The 19,681-nt window shown below is 34.0% G+C and overlaps 2 protein-coding genes across 2 annotated transcripts; both read right to left on the reverse strand.

Moving 5' to 3' along the window:
• Positions 1-515: 515 nt before the first annotated feature.
• Aspvir_003164 (uncharacterized protein) lies at positions 516-1,586 on the reverse strand (the record flags this gene model as incomplete). The annotated part of the gene is made up of 1 exon (XM_043274749.1): positions 516-1,586. One exon carries the CDS (start codon positions 1,584-1,586, stop codon positions 516-518), a length of 1,071 nt encoding a protein of 356 aa, XP_043130684.1.
• Positions 1,587-3,686: 2,100 nt separating this feature from the next.
• On the reverse strand, positions 3,687-4,682 carry Aspvir_003165 (uncharacterized protein; the record flags this gene model as incomplete). The annotated part of the gene is made up of 1 exon (XM_043274750.1): positions 3,687-4,682. One exon carries the CDS (start codon positions 4,680-4,682, stop codon positions 3,687-3,689), a length of 996 nt encoding a protein of 331 aa, XP_043130685.1.
• Between the last annotated feature and the right edge of the window lie 14,999 nt (positions 4,683-19,681).

Here is a 19,681-nt window from a genome sequence, read left to right on the forward strand (position 1 = left end):
ACAGCGTCATCGAGACCTTTCTCGATGGCTTACGTTGATACGCTGGTTGGAATGATTGTGATGATGCTAGATGCGATGTTCTGTGTCTTGCGGGTGGGTGATGTTTGCTGGTAGGTAGGCCGTGAAGGCAGGCACTGCGTGATTGAGTTGACGGCACCCATTGTACGTTCTGAGGAAGATTTTATAAGCTGTCCTTCCTGAATTTGGATCAGTGCAACGAGGAGGCATAGGTTCTTATGGTTTGCGAAATAGGTCTTACTGAGGTGGGTGTTAGAGCGGTCTGTATATGTAACTATGATGATTGATTGATTGATTAATTCCTGATTGGTTATTAACCAAAAAGAAACGATTGATCTTAAGTGCATGGTTATTCTGAGCAAAGATGAGATGTTCGTGAAGTTTCGCGACAATTTCCACAGGATTAAAAACATGGATTGTTTTTTGTGGTAAGGGGTCCGGGGTAGGTGTACAGACGTGGCAAGCTATTGATGCAAATGAAGTTGCATGAGAGCTTTTTATCTGCCACGCTTAATATCAATCAAATCGTCCCAAATTTCCGACGACTTCTCAACAATTGACCTCACCTGGTCCGCCTTTCCAAGACTAATATACATATCTCTCTTCTCTAGCCTTTCGTCAAGTTCAGAATCGGTCATGACTTTGATCTCATTATCCTTTCCAGTCACAGTCAGGTCACGGCTTTTGACCTGAAGCCACTGGCGACCTGGAAGTGGCATCCAAGAACACCATCCAACGTACTGCCTTCCGCGATTTGGACCTCCCTTCGGTACAAATTCCGGTTTATTTCCCTTCTCTTCATCATTTTGTTTCTTGTCAAGCGTATAAAGGACACGACATGCAGGAATTGCTATAGTTTGCCCGTCGTGGTTAACTGAAATCACACAACAGTCGTAGAAGCTCAAAGTATCATGCTCCGAGCCTTTCAACCATGCAGCAGCTGATAATATTGTATCATCGACAATGCCCGTAATTCTGATATCCGGCTTTTCCCCAATAAGAGAAGGCAGCTTATCTTGAAAGCGCGCCTTGAAGACCGTTTCAATCGTCTCAAGTGCTCCATTGTATGAGTAGCTACCCCGGGGGTGAAAGCTAATCTGATATCTCGCCAGTCCAAGTAGCAAATTCCACAACTTCTCTCGTTCACCGTTCTCCAATTCCGCTAAGAGTTTCCGTTCGGGTGGGTGACTTTTCAGGGTATCAGCGTCCTTGGCTATTTGAAAGAATACGAGTCGCAACAGCATCCAAATGCTCTGAAACCCAATCCAAACCCATTTGACCTCCTTTCTCTGCATCCTCAGAAGCACATAGCAGCAAGGAACCGAAAGAGCGTAGACAAGTGTACCGAAAGCCCATGTGATTGTCCACCAGATATTGCGCCGAAAGTTTTGAGGAATACCTAGGTAGACTTGGCGATCGCCTGCTTTAGGCCTTCTGGCAGATGGTAAACTCCCAGCAGCAATATCCAGAACATCACCATGGTCTCCAGAAGCCTTGCGGTATCTCCGTAGGAGGCCTTTGAGCTGTAGCACAAATGCAAGTGAGAAGAAGACCGCATAACCAAGCATACTCACTAAACCAAGCTGGAGTGAGCCTAGGTGCCACAATATACTAAACTCAATAAACTTGACCAGGGACGAAATCAGATAAAGCCACTCTCTAGCAACCGGTGGTGCATCATTATAGGCGCGAAAGATGTACACGGTTAGTGGCTGGCCTTGAGTGCATTCTGGTGCGTCATGAAGAAAATGTTCCGTAAAGCTGTCCAATGCGTAGACATCCAGATCCTGACAAATATCAGTCCATAATTTCAGCTTCCATTAGGGAATGGGTGGGTATTGGTACCATACTTTGCTCTCTTTATGGACCATCCCCACAGCGGTTGGTCCGAGACTCTGTCTGGCCAAATTATTGAAGATACTCGTATTAAGTCTCAGCTGGAATCCGATGGCCGAGTCGCTGAAATCATCTCTCAATCTAAGGCAGTAACGGAGCCAATCTGGGAATGATGCTGCAAGCCCGGCCCTGATGATAGGTAGAGATCCGAATACGCTGATAGCTGACCATGCTAAGCCACTAGGTCCCTTTGTCCCTAGTAATAAAGAAGTTGCAGCTGATGAACAGATGATAGTGGCTATGGGAGCATATTCGGTCCATGAATCCGCAAATACTGAGTATTTCATATTGCTGAACCCAAGTGCTGTGGAAATCAGACCTAGCCCTCTACAGGGAAGCGTGAGCTTTGGGAAGTAAATTATGAATGTTGGAAAAGGTGACGATATTTTAGAACCTAACACAATTTCACATGGTACCAAAAATGACGACAATGTTACCTCATGCTGATATTATGGCCCTCGTCTTTGGGGATCCTAACTACGAATAGCTCCAGTCATGATGGCGAGCTTTTTCTACCACATACTTGTCCGTACCAAACACATAGTTCATGCTAAGCACATAGTCGGTGGAAAGGGCTCCCGTGTCCTGGATATTATTGCACACAGCTTCACTGAATCAGGCTGTACCCTGGTTATAGCCTGTCCATATTCTGCCTGTCGCCAGTTAAAAGCGTCCACTATCAGTGGTGGTTTCGGAAGCTTTTAAAAAGCATTCCGAAATAAAATCCTGGTAGGAGCTGAACATGCGGAGCTGGCGGTTAACACGGTATAAGGCGTTGGGCTTGCTTTTACTAGGTAATCTGCTTTTAATCCGAGTAGTTTATTAAGAGCTGAAGCAAGCCGGTAGTTGATTGCAATCACAGGACCAAGCAGGGAAGTTTTGCAGAAACTTATGGCGATAAGCAATTCAGTAAAACACCGATGTGTTGTCATGCCACTTCCACAGTGGAGCCGCGGACATGAGTGTCCCATAAACGTGCAGATAATGGGTGGCCTGCGATTGGCTGTAATGGTGGGGATGGTATACCGCAGGCCGTCGTCCAGCAGAACACTGAGCACGTAAATTATATGGTTGCCAGGCATTGTTCCCACGACGGCGTTAGAAAACTTTCCACTCATTGTAACCACCAGCGACTATGCTTTATCAAAGATAATACGAAATCCTAAAAATGATGATGGCCAAAATAATGTAAGCAGGATACCAAATCTCGAAGAAGAGAAGGAAACGGGGTAAAAAGTCGCAATCCTTTCCCAGCACCTGATAGCCTCCCATAAGTTCAAGGAAGTCCATGGGATTGAAAGGCGTGTAGGATTATAAGTGGAAAAGGACAAAGTTCAAATCTTTTAAAAGACAACTTGGCTGTAATCTGGAAATTTTCGGGCAAGACGGGCAATACTCCGTCACTGAACATCGCCAACTTAGCGTAGATGTACCTTTAAATAGGAGAATGCAATGGCCAATTGGTGGGTTGTTACTCGATGTGTGATTTAGGGCGCAGATGGAGTAGTTCTCGCGAGCTGGTGAGACACACATACAGAATCTTATGCCTATTGCGAATCAGATGCCGGTTAAGTCGTTTTTCTGCGTTTGATCCGTCCAACTGAGCGGCTTTTCGTACAGGATATTTGTTGTCCTGCCTCAGGAAGCAATGCCTTGCTTAGCAGTGCCTTGAACTATCGAAACAGGAGCATTGCGATATACCATTGCGTATTAACAGTGCCTAAAATAACGCGTCCATTCTGAGAATATTACAAAGAAACTCGAAGAAGAATTTAATAGTTGCATGCCTGTGGTCTCATAGCAGCATCATGGAGCATGGAAATTGACTCATCCGAAAGTGAAAAGAACGCCTCCATTGCAGCTGTCTTTACAGCTTCGGCGATAGGCCTATTGATTGTAGGTGCGTTTTGCTTAATCTGCTCCGCTAGTTCGGGCGGTATCTTCTTTGCTAAAGTGTCTGGTAATCTTTGATATTGGTACGTGACGAAAGCCGCAATGACTGGAAGCACAAACCAGCCGGCCAAAGACGCTGCCGCATGGCCGAAAATGAGTGCAAGGAGAACTGTGACACCTATTTTCTTCCCTACCAATACCAGCATGTGCTGCACAGCCGCGCTATGAACAGCAACGATAATCGAATGGGTGACGGCGACCTTGACTGCGGGAAGCGCCATTGCAGAGAGCACCATGTGTCCAACGACACTGCCAACTGTGGTATTTAGTACGGCGTGATTGAGTGACTGAGCCATGACGTCGTGCATCCTGTCAGCAAGGATAACATGCGTATGTGCAGCGACTGCATCCCTCGACTCCCTTATGGCTAATTTCCGCGTGGACTGCAACTCATCGTATATGGCTTTCCGGACCTTCTCGTTCATATCAACCTGCTTCACTAACTCTCCTGATAGTATAGCAATTGTCTCCTCGGAAGTATAAAATGCTTTAGACGCATCGAGAACAGCGTTCTTTATCACAGTATCAATGCCTGTCTCTAGTTCCCGGTTTTGGCCCACACTCCTTTCTCGTAGATATTTGTAGAACAACGCTGCCCAATCGGTATTGAAAGGCGGTCGTTCAGAATAAACTCTCTTTCGCTCCTCAACAGATGTATCCCAAACTGTGACCTCCAGAAGGTCCGCGGTTTCTGAATTGCGGAGTGCAGTGGCAGTACTTGACTGCACGAGCACCGCATACTCTGGGGCGCGATCATCAAGTGCCTGGACTAACGCCTCGTCCTCGATAAGATTGGCTATACGATCGGAAGCCATAATAGAGTTCTAAACACGCATATCTCAAGACTTGACGATGTCCGGTATTTTGCTTGAGTGATCTGATTCCGGTTCTGATTTTGCAGATTTTAGGTGGCTAACAAAAATGCAGGTGTGACAGGACAGTCATGTGCTTAAGCTTAGCCTTTTTTCAGCTTCTGGCTTGCCGTTTATCTGACTTATAAAAGCACTGTGGACGGCTCAACGTCAATGCCACTACCAACACCTAGACCAAGGATAGACCAGGTTTATTTATATTAACTGGTAGGTAACTCTCGTCAATTCAGCCCGTCGACACCGACCCGCTTCTTTCCATCCTAGTCGGTATGTTACCGGAGTGCTGTGCAATTCGATCATGCCACGCGTTCCAGAGTTAGGCCAGGGTTTAACTATGCTACAGCCCTTGCTTGCCACTTGAGCATGGCGCTGTCCGCGGTAAAGCCAGAGAATCTTTTCCTTCATAGCCTACGCGACCAATAAAGCGCCCACCGAGCATATCAATTAAGGATAATAAACAGTGGATGTATTCCAGACCTGGGCAGAGGATGCAGCAATTTGCCTTAAAACTTCATCCAGCCTAACGTAGGGCTTCTGGAAAACGTATGCTCATACCGTTAATCCCAATAGTCAACCAGCAGATGTGGGTACTGGAAGGTTGGTTTGATGCTTCTTCAGCGCAGAGCTGAAAGGATGAGGATGGCCATTCAGGTTCCAACAATACTGGAAGACGGTGAGATGCTGTAAAGTAGCCCACAGAGCCAGAAACTGCAACCTGACCTCTGAGCCCCACCTGGATTATTATGGTGACTACAGGTTAGCTGACCTTTAGGAAAAGTTCAGACATTCATAACTAAGGTTGGGTGACCCTGCTTAAGGTTAGAAATATTTACTAAGATATATATAGTTAGATAACACTCCCTACTATAAAGGTTAGCTAAACTTAATACTATAACTTACCTTCTTATATCTCTCTTATCTTATTCCCCCTCTCTTTTTTCTTCCCCCCCCCCTTTCTTAATTTTTTTTTTCTTTGAACTAGTTATTAACTAGTTAATATCTACTCTAACTTCTCTTATTATTTACTTCTACCTCTCCTCTAAACACCTTATAGGTAGGTCTTCTACTTTCTAAATATTCTTATCTTTATCTTAGAATACTCTTACCTTTATCTCTTAATTCTAGCTAGCTAACTAGTTCTTAACTAGTTAGGAAATCTATATATTATATCTTCTAGCTAACTAGTTCTTAACTAGTCTAATTATCTAGAATAGTACTTATAAAGAAAGCTATAAGTAATTTCTTTAACTAGTTCTAAACTAGTCCTTATCTAGTTTAGATACTAACCTAATTATAGGAATCCTATAAGAGCTATCTTAAGTTAGGTCTTAATAAGCTAAACCTTCCTCTCTTCTAGTTAAATATAAGTTAATTAACTAGTTTATATATACTAGTTAGTAACTAGTTACTAACTAGTTAATAGGAAATAGGCTATCTTAAAATCTTTATTAGTAAGATCTTCTATTATTACCTAGGCTATATTAAGGAGGTATATATAAAGAAATCTACCTTTTAAGTTAACTTATTACTAACTAGTTCTATTTAAAGTAGATTTCTTAGTCTTAATAATCTAAAAAAATATATTCTATCTATCTATAAGGGTAAATATAACATCTATATAACTAAGGGAGGGCCCTAATATAGAATAAGTAGGTAGTAGTAATTAGTAAGTATCCATCTAACTAGTTCCTAATTAGTTACTAACTAGTTATAGCTTTCTATAATACTATCTATAAGAACTATATTACTACTCTTAAATAGGATGCCTTAAAGCTCCCTCCTCTCCCTCTTAGAAAAGATAATAAGGTAAGTATTTTATATTTACTAGTTCCTAACTAGTCCCTAACTAGTTACTAACTAGTTCTTACCTTAAAGAAGTTAAATAAGTTAATAATATTTATCTTCTATTTTATAATTAAGAAGGCTTCTCATTCTTACTAAGATAGAATAAGAAGAATTCTCTAGATTATTACTATTTACTACTATTCTAAGTAGTTTTAAAATAGTTTATAGAAAGTAAATATAATAAAGAATTATAATATTTCTTAATTACTATATCTATGGCTAGTAAGTAGGGTTAAGGGTAGAGAGATAATAACTAAGATCTATAATAGTTAGTAACTAGTTATACCTACCTAATATCTACTTATTATATATATTAACTATAATAGCCTTAAACCTAGTATTATAAAGATAGTGAAAGTTTACTAGCTTCTAGGTTATATTAGCTATTAAGCTAAAGACTTATCTAAATAGAAGTCCATAGCTTTAGGCTATTTCCTAATTAATAAATACTTATAGAAGTATAAGAACTTAACTAGTTAGTAACTAGTTAATAACTAGTTAGAATAATACTATAAACTTACCTAAGTATTACTTAGCCTTAAGACTAGCCTATATATTAATATTTACTAAGAGCAGGCTATATTAGTATTAAAATATTATTTAATACTATAGAATATCCTATTAACTAGTTAGTAACTAATCCTTACCCTTATATAGCTTACTCCCCTAATAATAATTTAGAATGTCTAATTCTAGAGTATATCTCTGATATTTTCTCTAGAAGTAATAGTGAAATAAAGATATATTAAATATTTAGATCTAGTAATAAATATTTATATACCCTAACCCTAGTATAATAATAAATATATTTTTTTAATATTATATACTAGGAGTAGTAAAAAGATTATTTAAGTAGTGCTAACCCTTTAATAAGTATATTATATCTATACTAATTAGTAACTAGTTAGTAACTAGTTAATAACTAATATATATATTATATAATACTTTCTTAAAGGTTTCCTAGTTCTAGCTATAACTTTTTATAATATAAGTATAGCTATTTTTATTAGACTAAGGATATTCTAGTAAATAATTACTATACTTAATAGATTAAGTAGTAATTCTAGGCCTTTTCCCTCTATTATCTAGTATAGGGTTAGCTAACCCACTTTTAGTTTATCTAACCTACTTTTAATTTATGCAAACTTTTCTGAAGGGTTAGCTGACCTGTATCCTGATTATTATAGAAGTTTGATTTTCGGATGTATGTGAATAAGTTAAACTTTATAACAGTATGACCCAGCATGCTAATTACAGCCTTAAAAGTCAGACTTTCGTCTAATGGAGGGGATTTGCACTACCTCGTTTCTAGTATTTCGTTTCGCTGAGTGGCGGACCAGAACCTCTTCAAACATGGTAAACTAGCAAGCGGTCTCGTGAGGCAGTCACACCAGCAATTCTATGAGGTCTACAGCCTATCGCATTCTAGACCTTACATCATTAGAGCTAGTCTACCTTATTGTCTATCGTGCCGTATGATAAGCTACATTGAGCTTGCGCCAGGGTGTGGCTACAGGCCAGGCTCCTTATTTTGGGCAAGGCAAATTTGAAGGCCTCGAACGGTCGGCACGGTAAAGTTGAAGCCGGCCTAGGCTATCGCAAATATCAAAATGAACTACGAGCAATAATTATCCCTGTCATTGGATATTTCTGGCACATGTCGCCGCTAAAGTTCTGTGTGATATTTGTCAACACAGTATCTGCCATCGACGGAACCGAGTTTAGGCATCTGAGCGTGGCCTGACTGGTGGCACATTGTTAAACTGCCTTTACTGACCAAAAAAGAAACCATTCCAACCAGATATACAGAAACATTATACACTATGGGGAAAGAGCTTATTTCTCAATCATCTAACAGCTTGTGTCCACAGCATATGATTAACTGTTCTACTATGTACAGTAGCTCACGCAATTTGACTATAACAAACTACCGCTACCCACCCAAATCGCCGAGCTAATCAGGTCGGGTTAGGTTGGAAAGTATTGTGCACGCAAAACACCGGGCAGCATCACGGTAGTTCCTTTGTCCTGCATTATCCACCGGATACTGTTGAACTGACGGTCATGGACAAAAACGAGGACCACCGGGTCCGAAAATTCCTATCCTAAGAGCTCACCAGTCTCCTTTTCCACTCGGTTCTACCAGAGTATACGCCGTTATTTCTTATTCCTATACTCAGTATGAACTCAATTCTTTTTCGCGAGGCGGCGCTTAATCAAATGTGATTGATTGTTTGATCTGCTCCTCGTTGGCACCTCCAAAGAAAAACAAAGAGCGAACCACATCAAAATGGAAGTAGGATTTCTACTACATGTATTCCCCTTGAGTATGGAGATCCTTCAAACCTCCAAATTCCGCTGCATTAGAACCAAATAGTATAGCTCTCATTTGAGGATCTGCAGACACTCTACATCACATCAATCACACTTCAGGCTCATGAGCTGGGACCACTCTTTAAGCACACAGAGATAACTTTTCATCCCATTCTACCCACAGTCTTGAATCATAAACATCTGCGGGTAGGACGAATATTTGAAATCCTGGGACAATTCATAATACACATCAGAAGCGTGCATATACTTCGCTGTCTGCGGCATGGGCCACATGAGTTTTAAACAGTATCTGTATGAGAGATCACCTCCCACTCTATTATCACTGCTATGTTGCCGCCTACTGTTGCATTTATTTAACTTTCCTCAGAATTGAGTGCGAGCGAAACTCAACCTATTAAGGGTGATGAGATATTAAAATCAGATGGACACTATGATCCTAATAGCATGCTTCCTGGGAGCCTCAGCTTCTTCCCTGGCATAGCTTGTTTTACCTATTTCAGTCTCTGGAAGATCTTGGGGTTTTCCAAGCCTCTATAAACACAATAGTTATCCCAGAGTTGCCAGCGCTTCAGAAGCTGATAATTAGCTATAGTGATTCTTACTATAATTATAGCTATGTTGAATTAGAATTGTTAACACTCAGCTATTAATATTCAGGTTAGAGAATATAGACTTATACTCACAGAGCCTGCTCATCTCAGGAGAGGCACTGGCCTTAAGATATATTACTATAAGCTGGTCAGACTTTGATCTTCTGGACCTTTAAAAGCTGGGCTAAAATATTAGGAGATTGAGGCAAATTTTTTAAATCTATTATGCCCTAGCCCCTAGCACAGGATCAAACTCCTGAAGCTCCGGAGCCTGGTATTATAGTATTTAATAGATTTCTTTCACCATCTGTTAATAAGGAGCTGTCATCTTTGGAGGATCTCCTGATTAAGTGCATACATTATGATCCAGACATGTGTGATTTCTTACCAGAACTATCTAATCCCTAGGACCGGGACTCCATATAGCTGAGAGTCAATGATGGCTCACTGCCCCAATTACTGCGTCAAGCAAGGAGTCGGATGGAGCCTATTGTATGATGTAAGTATTTCTAGAAACATAAATTTCATTGTTATCTGTTACTTACACTTACAGCAAAGCTACGTGGGATAGGGACTGGTCTCAAACAAGAACGTATGAAGGATCGAGAACTTATTTCATTGCCGCCGAATTACTTGGCACCTTTAGAGAGGCGAGAGCCTTCATTACCACCGCCAATGCTTTGCAGGTTGGCAGTTTGAAGTGAACCCTAGGGGGACGACAATATGCTGCGGATGTCATGTCATATTATTGTGTTGATGTTTGATCTGAGGAGCAATTTATTTAGAAGAGTGGAGTTGGTCGCGCTACTTATCTTCGTCATCTGCTAACATACATTGTGAAACCTTGTTCTATGGGGACTTCCGCAGGTTAGCGGCTTGGGCCAGCCCATCACAGTAATTACAGCAAAAGAATGACTTATCTTCTGCGCAACCGTAGTCCTTAACTAGACTTCTATTAAGAGATAAACTCTATGCGAAGAAGAGGAAGGCAAAAGTGCATGGGCTGAACGTTAGATCAGTGTAGGACTAGCAAGTAACCTGGCACCAAAATCCCTTAAAACAACGCGAATTATGTCTGACGCAGTGCATAGTCATGCACACTTTGCTGGTCAATGCTGAATCTACGTAACATATCCTCAGGGACCGTCGACGTCCTGTCTCTCATCTCGAGTTTCCATGACTTATTGGGCTCGGTGCTTTGTACGATTACGGCCCAAAAACCAAAGTGCAACGAAGATTAGAAGAATGATCATAAGAGAGATAACAATCCCACCCGCAAGCTTGGACGTAGCGTTGCTTTTCGCCTTGCATACTTGCGGGAATGGAGAAAACTAGACATCGTGAAAGTTATTCCGGGGGATTTGTTTGCTCTTTAGCACTGGTCTTTTTGATGCAGGTACAGCGGTTCACGGACTAGGGACTAGCCTATGATTATTGGCGCGTTTTCCGATTCGATACTGGCATCAATCGAGTCGGTCACGGAGGGTAGATCTAGGCTCGTCGAATATCTCTGCAGCGCGTTGTGCACTTGAGATTTCCTTCTTTGTCGAAGCAGATATTGCTCCTTTCCTCTTGTTCCACCAAATTTCTAGGGGTTTGACGCGGCCTTGGTGGCATGGTAGCTATTTGGATAGCTTCGAATTTGAACGCGTTGGAATCGAATGGGAAAGTGGCGGCTCGGTTGGGAATTACGTTAACTATCTAAAGAGCTCCTAGGACCTTGCTTTTTCCCTCATTTCGATCGATAATTGATCGCCCTACGGCCTGAGCTTTAACCTAAGAACGAAATGGCAATAGAGCCTTGGGCTACCTGTGTGAGCTTCATTAAATTGGCCGTAGCAGGTTGAATCAGATTGTCGCCAAATGTGGAACACTCATATGATAATATTCTGAATAGGCTTAGCGAGATACTGTCATTACCAGATCACGAACATTAAAGTTCATACGACAGCAATTCAATGTGTGTGCAGATATGTAGACTAACCAAGTCTCCATTTATAAGGTACATATTCCTCACGGTAAATATGCCCAGGAAGTCGCCTAAACCAATTAACTTGGAAAGGTCTTGCTTCAGCGAGAAACGCTTTTGCATATGCATTTTGGAGACTGGCCTGTATCAATGCCGCAGTACCATAAGCAATAGGCCAGAAATGGTGAGGATCAGTCGTAAAGTGAAAACTAGTGCCCAGAAGTGGACCTCTCAGGTTGGTTAAGAGGAAGGCTCACTGTGCCGAGGACCATTCAATACTAGGCCAGACGGCCATTACCGTAATTAGAATGAAATTATTGATCCTCCGAACCGCGCCGGTTTTGACATCGTTGACTGCCTCAGCGGCTGAATTAGGAGGGCCTTGTATGGCACGGTTTAGTGTATTGAACCAGAGAGCACTATTTGTTGCCGTGACGTCCCCAAGATTAACCTGGATGTAGGCCACCTCTCTTTGGCGAGCAGAAATCCGCTTAGAACTAGAGGTAGTGGTTTAAGATTCCTATCTATAAATTTCTATTACTCTAAAAGTTCATAAAAATATATTAAAATTATATTATAGTATTTATAGTTATAAAGCTTCTAGAAGAAATATAACTTCCTAATAAGGAGAATAATATAGTCTAACTCCTATTAGAAAACCTACCTCCTAAACTTACTAAATTTAATATCTTCTCTTCTAAAAGTTTAAAATTATTACTATTATACTCCTCTTAGGATTATATAATAGATCTTAGACTCTATATTAACTACTAGGAACTTAATAAGTTAATAGTTAAGAATTAATACCCTTTACCCCTTATATTAGAGATTCTTAACTATATCTTAGGTACTAAATATTTTAGTAAGATTAGTATCTAGGATATATATTATTATATCTATATTAAGGAAGGAGATAAATAGAGGATAGCTTTCTATATATAATATAGCTATTATAAGTATACTATTATGCTATTTAGATTAATAAATACTCTAGCTATATTCTAAAATTATATAAATATAGCACTATATAATATTCTTAATATTTTCTATATAGCTTATCTTAATAATATCTTAATCTTTTTAGCTATAAAACAGCAGCATACTAACTACATTTAGTAGGTCCTAATATAATTAAGAAATATAAAATTATATACTAAATTATTAAAATACTCCTTCTACTAAAATTATATTAAGTTCCTTAGGTATATTATATCTATAGATAGTGTGATATCGACCAGGATGGATATGACTTTGAGGAAGTCTATTAGATGTGTAATAATATCTAGTAATTATTATTACTAATTATATAGTTAGTTAGACCTTTATACTTATTCTTAGCCTAGGTTAAATATAAAAGAAGACTAGAATCCCTTAAAGTTAATAAGATATATATAGGGTAGCCACTAGCCTACCCCCTACCCTCATACTCTTTAAAGACTCCACATCCTTAACAACTACAAATATCCTAATAGTATATCTATAGACCTAAAATGCATGGAGATCATTACTTCCTAGGAGGAACCTAAAAGTTACTATAATATTTAGATTTTCCTAGGATTTTATAATTTCTATTAATAATTTATTAAAAATTATTTATTAATAGCACTACCACTTACAAATCTTTTTAAAGGCATAAAAAATAGTATAAAACTAGGAAAAATTTAATTTAACCTTAAGGAAAAGTTAGTATTTTAGTATCTTATTATAGCATTCTAGATAGCTCCTCTATTATAATACTTTAATCCTATATTACCTATTTAAATTAAAACTAATGCATCTAAAGATAGTATAGTAGGTATATTATCCTAATTAGATTAATAGAAGAAATAGTATCCTATTACCTTCTAGTTAAAGAAATTTATAGGTGCTAAAATTAATTAGGTAATCCTAAATAAAGAATTATTTATTATTATTTACTCTTTTAAATACTAGTAATAATATATTAAAGAAGCTATATACTAGGTTAAGATTCTTTTAGATTATACTAACTTATAAAACTTTATAAAATAACTAAAAATAAATAGATAATAAGCCCATTAGCTTATCTCTTTAATACTATTTAATTTTATTATTAAATATTAATAAGGAAAGATAAATCTAGCTAATGCACCTACTAGATAATATAATAAATTATCTAAGATATAAACTAATAATAATAAGCTTATGGGACTAATTCATAAATAAATAATTACTATATAATCTCTAAAGGTAAGGAATTAAACTTTAAGCCTTATATTATTAGAGCTCTATATATATATATATTATACTAATAGACCTTTAGAGAAGGAATTAGAATAATATAAGCTCTGCAGGGATAATATAAATTAGTTAGTAACTAACTATTTACTATCTAATATAATTATCTAGGCTACCACCCTTAATAAGAATATATATTTACCTAACTCTACTAGTAAATTAAAAGAGATAATTAAATAAATTTAATATAAAGACCCTAAGATCTAGGACTATATTAAGGTTGTTAACTAAGATTATATTAGTTAAAAATACTAGACTATTAATAATAAAAAGCTTTTATACTTTAAGGGTAAACTATTTATTCCTAATACTAAATAATTAAGGAACTAATTAATTAGTTTATACTATGATAAATTATTAGTAGGTTATTTTAGATGTAACAGAACTAAAGTATTACTAAAGTAGAAGTTTTATTAGACTAATATATATAATAATATTAAGTAGTATATTAAGGAATGCTTAATCTACTAAGGGACTGCTATACTAAGGTATAAACTATATAGTAAACTTAAATCCCTACTATTACCTATCTATCTATTTAGTAAATTAACTATAGATTTTATGACTAGCTTACCACCTATCATGTATAAGCTATAACTTATTAATAGTATATTAGTTATTATTAATAGGTTTATAAAATAGTCCCTTTTCTTCCCTATCTTAATAATAATAATAGCTGGAGACCTTGCTGAGCTATTCTACTAAGAAATTAAATTATATTATAGACTACCTAATGGTATAGTATTAGACTAAGGACTAATCTTTACTAGTAAGTTTTAGGTAAAGTTATACTACCTTAGTAAGATTAAGCTAAGACTTTTAACTATATTTTATGCTTAAACTAATAGCGAAATAGAATAGATGAATTAAGTCCTTAAAAGATATCTCTATTATTTTATTAATAAAGAATAATTAAATTAGGCTACTTTACTAAGAGAAGTAGAATTTATAATTAATAGAGTACTAAATTCTATATTAAATTATTCTCCTTTTAAGATCTTATATAGATATAAACTAGACTTCTATATATATACTAAGGATGGTATAAAAAGAGGAGAGATCCTAGTAGTAATAATAAGAATAGAAAAAATAAGAGAATAATAGTAAAAAGCTACTAAAATATAAGTAAAATATTATAATAAATATTATAAAAAACTAATACTTAAGTAAGGAGCTTTAGTTAGATTATTAATAAAAAATTTAAAGCTAAAATTACTAAGCTAAAAATTAGTATATATATTTATTAGACTATTTTAAGTATTTAATATTATTAGTAAGTAAGTATATTAAATTATATTACCTAACTAATATAATTAGATTTATAATATATTTTATATATCCTATCTTAAACCCTAGAATTATTTAAAGCATAACTAATTATTACTAATACTAGATGTAAGGATCTACGTCGCAGGGTAGATAACCTGTTGACTAGGTAAGAATTAGTGATGATAATTAATAGAAAAGAATGATAGAGAGTAGTAGATTAGTTTATAATAAAACTAATCCTTATCTTCTTAAATATTAGATAAGGGGAATACTATTTATCTTTACTATCTATCCTAGATATATTTAGTAATAATTTAAAAGTGGCTTAAGGTATAAAAATAGAAGGTTAAAAATAATTAGGATATAAGGGGTAGCTATATAATTAAGTAGCTAGGCTATAGTTAAGCCTTTATAATTACACCCCCTCTAGTTATAATAACTATTCTTAGTTAGAGTTATATAACCTTAAATTTTCCTAAAGAGTAAATAATATTATAATAGTTAATATAATATAATATTATTAATAGAGATAACTAATTATAGGGCAGATATAATGCTTCTATTATATTAGTATTATATATTTTAAAATTTATTATATTCTTTGTTATTATGTACTGTGGTGTAGTAGTAAATAATATTATTATAGATAATAACTATAGTATATTTATCTTTAATTATATCTTTATTTATATTTTCTCTTTTTTTAACTTTATATATTAATACTTCTCTTTTATATTATAGTATTTTCTTTAGTATTATAGTTCTTCTTTATTTATTAATACTTAAGATTTAAGTTTTTTTAAACCTTATAATCTTTCTTTTATTTCTACTATATTTTACTTCTTCTTTATATTCCTTACTATTAAGTTTTATTATAGCTAATATTATTATCTATAGAAAGTACTAGTATATATACTACCTCTATATTATATTAAAGAACTTTAACCCCTAAGGGGGCCTTCTTTTTAAAGTTAATTATAAGCTTATAGATAGCACTTCTATAAAGTATATCTAGTATAATATCTACTATTTACTCTATAAACCTATATATTATATTAGATTTATATATTATTTTAGTATTAATAGCTATTTCTAGGCTGTACCTAGTATAGCTAGAAATATCCTTAATCTATCTACTATTATTAAATAGTATACTAGGTTCTTTAATCCCTAGTATACCTAGGATCTAAGTCTTTTTAAGAACTTTTTAGTTACCCTTCTTAAGCTTATTAATGCCTTTAAAAATATAGAGCAGAACTACTATTAGTTATATAGTATTATAGGAAAGAAAAAGGAATAGTATATAAGTTTCTAGATTAATTTATTACTATAGTACTATCTTAATACTAATATTCTTATAGAGTAATAAGTATAATAAGTTCCTTAAAGATTATTATACTAAAATAGCTTATATTTAGTACCTAAATACTAGGGCTACTACTAATAATTAGGCTATATATTATTTAGCTAAAGCTCTTTAACTTATATCTAATAATACTAGATATATAGCTTAGGCTGCCTCTCTTCTCTTTTTTATAGAGGAGATTAAGGTAATTAGCATCTATTTCTATAGTAATAAAATAGTAGTTACTAGCTAGACTTACTTAGCTAATATTAATTAGTCTTTTTCTTTAGTACTTAAGGATATTTAAGTTAGTATTATATTCTATCTTTATTTATTATACTTAGCCTTAGCTAAGCCTTCCCAGTGCCTTTATATTAGTTAATAGTAGTAATTCTTTTCTTATATTTCTATATTACTTCTCATGTATTAGTTATATCATTAGTATAAACCTATTAGTTATATTCTAAAGGCTAGTCTTTCTATTTAACTAAATAGTACTATTTATTTCTAATAATATAGCTGTCCTTAACCTCTTTAACTTTCTATTTATTATTATCTTTAAGCTCTAGTATTAGTAGTAATTAATTATGCTTTACCTAATTCTATAGTTCTAAGTATAATATATAAAAGATATTATAAATTTAATTATATTTTATAGGTAAAGTAAGATAATATACTTATAATCTAATAATACCTAGTATATAAAAAGGTCTAATAAAAGTAGGAGCTAGCTTCTTACTTAGAATCTTTAACTTAAGATTCTTTATTAATAGCCCTACTAATTATCCTTTTTCTAATACTAACTCCTTATAATATTTATTATAGTGCTTTACTTATATTTTACTAGTTTTATGCTATTATTTCTTTAATCTTTCTTAAAGATCTAAAAGTTTTTATACTTATACTATTATAGCTAGGATCTCTCCCCCTATAGTACTGTCCTTAGTATATATATAAAAGTCTAGATTATACTCTAGTAAGATTTTAAATAGGGATTTACTTAATAATATATTAATTACTCTATTTATAGTAAACTTAGCTTCTCTTAGCAGAGTTACCTAGTTATTTTATTCTTTATTAATAAAATAATAGAGATATCTTTTAAGGACTTAGTTTATCTATTCTATTTAGCTATTAGTTTAGGCATAAAACACAGTTAATAGTCTTTATTTAATCTTTATAATATAGCATAATTTTACCTAGAATTTACTAGTAAAGACTAGTCCTTAGTCTGAAATAATACTATTAGGTGGTCTAAATTTTAATTTAACTTCTTAATAAAATAGTTCTGCTAGTTCTGCTGTGGTTATTATTATTAAGATAGGGAAGAGGAGTAATCATTTTAAGAACCTATTAACTATAACTAAAATACTATTAACTAGATTAATCCTATATAGTATTATTAGAAGTCTAGTTATAAAATCTATTAATAGTTTACTAAATAGATAGGATAGTTATAGTAATAAATTAAGCTTACTATAAGGCCTATACCTTAGTGCTATAGTACCTTAGTATATTAGATATTCTTTAATATATGCTTTAACATTATTTTATAGATTTATCTAGTGAAACTTTTATCTTAGTAAGGCTTTAGTATAGTTTCTACTAAAGTAACTAGCTAGTAATTTATTATAGTAAATACTAATTAATTAGTTCCTTAATTATTTAGTATTAGGCATAAATAACTTACCTTTAAATTATAAAAGATCTTTAGAATTAATATTCTAATATTTTTACCCTATAGTATCCTACCTAATAGTAGCAATTCAGTGTTAAGCCTTAATATCTTTAGTTTATAATTATTTAATTAAACCCTTAAGATCTTTAGTAGTTTTATATTTATAAATATTTTCCTTTTAAGTAGCACACTTAACTAAGGCTTATAGTATTAAATAATTATTAGTTAACTACTATAGATTATCTTAGTAAATCACCTCTTACTATAGGTAGTCTTTATAATAGTAGAGCTCTAATAATATATTACCTAGCTCTAGTTTATAGTTATCTTAATCCTTAGTCCTTAGTAACTGCACAGCAACCATTCACTTATAAATTAGTATAATAATATTATTATTATCAGACTATAGTATAGTCTAGTTACTATATTATCTTATAGGTATATTAGCAGGGTTAGCCTTTCCCTTTTAATATTTAATAATAAAATTAAATAGTATTAATAAAATTAACTAATAGGCCTATCTGCTATTTAACTTTAGTTATTTTATAAAACCTTATAGGTTAGTATAATTAGAAAGGACCTTAATCTAATATATAGCTCCTTTAGTATACTAATACTAATATTTAAAGAAATAAATAATAATAAATAATTCCTTATCTAGTATTACCTAATTAAGTTTAGCTCCTATAAACTTTCTTAACTAGAAGGCTACTAGATGCCATCTCTCTTATTTATCTAGTTAGGAGAGAATACTAGCTATATTATTCTTTAAGATATCTATCTCTATCTAAATTAGTAGAGCTAGATTAAAGTAATATAATAGCAGTGCTACTTAAAAGGCTATAATAAGTCTTTAAAATATAAGCTTTTTAATAAGATTAAACTTTATTAATCCTAGTTTCTTTCCTTCTTTCATTCCTCTTAGGACATTAGTTAAAGGTAAAGTAATTAAGGAATAGTTCTTAATAAATTATTAGTAGAAGTTATAGAAACCTAAGAAGACTTAGATATTATAGTAACTATAGGATTCCTTCTATATAATAATAGTTTCTACCTAGTTTATATCCATAGATACACCATCAGCTGAAATGATATATCCTAGGAATTTAATATAATTTTAGTAGAAAATATATTTAAAGGGTTTAGCATAAAGCTTTACCTTCTATAGTCTTTCTAAGACTTAAGAGATATATTTAGTATATTCCTCTCTTATTTAAGAGAAAATTAAGATAGTATTAAGATAGGTAATATAAAAGATATTAAGAATATTATATAAGATAGTATTAATATAATTCTAGAAGATAGCTAGCATATTTATAAGACTAAAAGATATAACTATATACTTATAGTAGCTATATTAGGTATAAAAGGCTATCTTCTATTTATCTCCTTCCTTAATATAGATTTAATAATATATATCTTAGATATTAATCTTACTAAAGTATTTTGCCCCTGAGATTTAGTTAAGAATCTCTAATATAAGGGGTAATAGGTACTAATTCTTTACTATTATCTTATTAAGTCTATAGTAATTAATATATAGTCTTAACCCCCTATCCTTTTTTAGGATAAAGAGAATAGGGGCTCTAGTAGGGCTTTTAAAAGGTTAAATTCTTCTATATACTATATTCTTATTAAGATACTCCTTTAATTTAT

Source organism: Aspergillus viridinutans (genome assembly GCF_018404265.1).
Source record: "Aspergillus viridinutans IFM 47045 DNA, scaffold_14, whole genome shotgun sequence".
Lineage (NCBI taxonomy): Eukaryota > Fungi > Ascomycota > Eurotiomycetes > Eurotiales > Aspergillaceae > Aspergillus > Aspergillus viridinutans.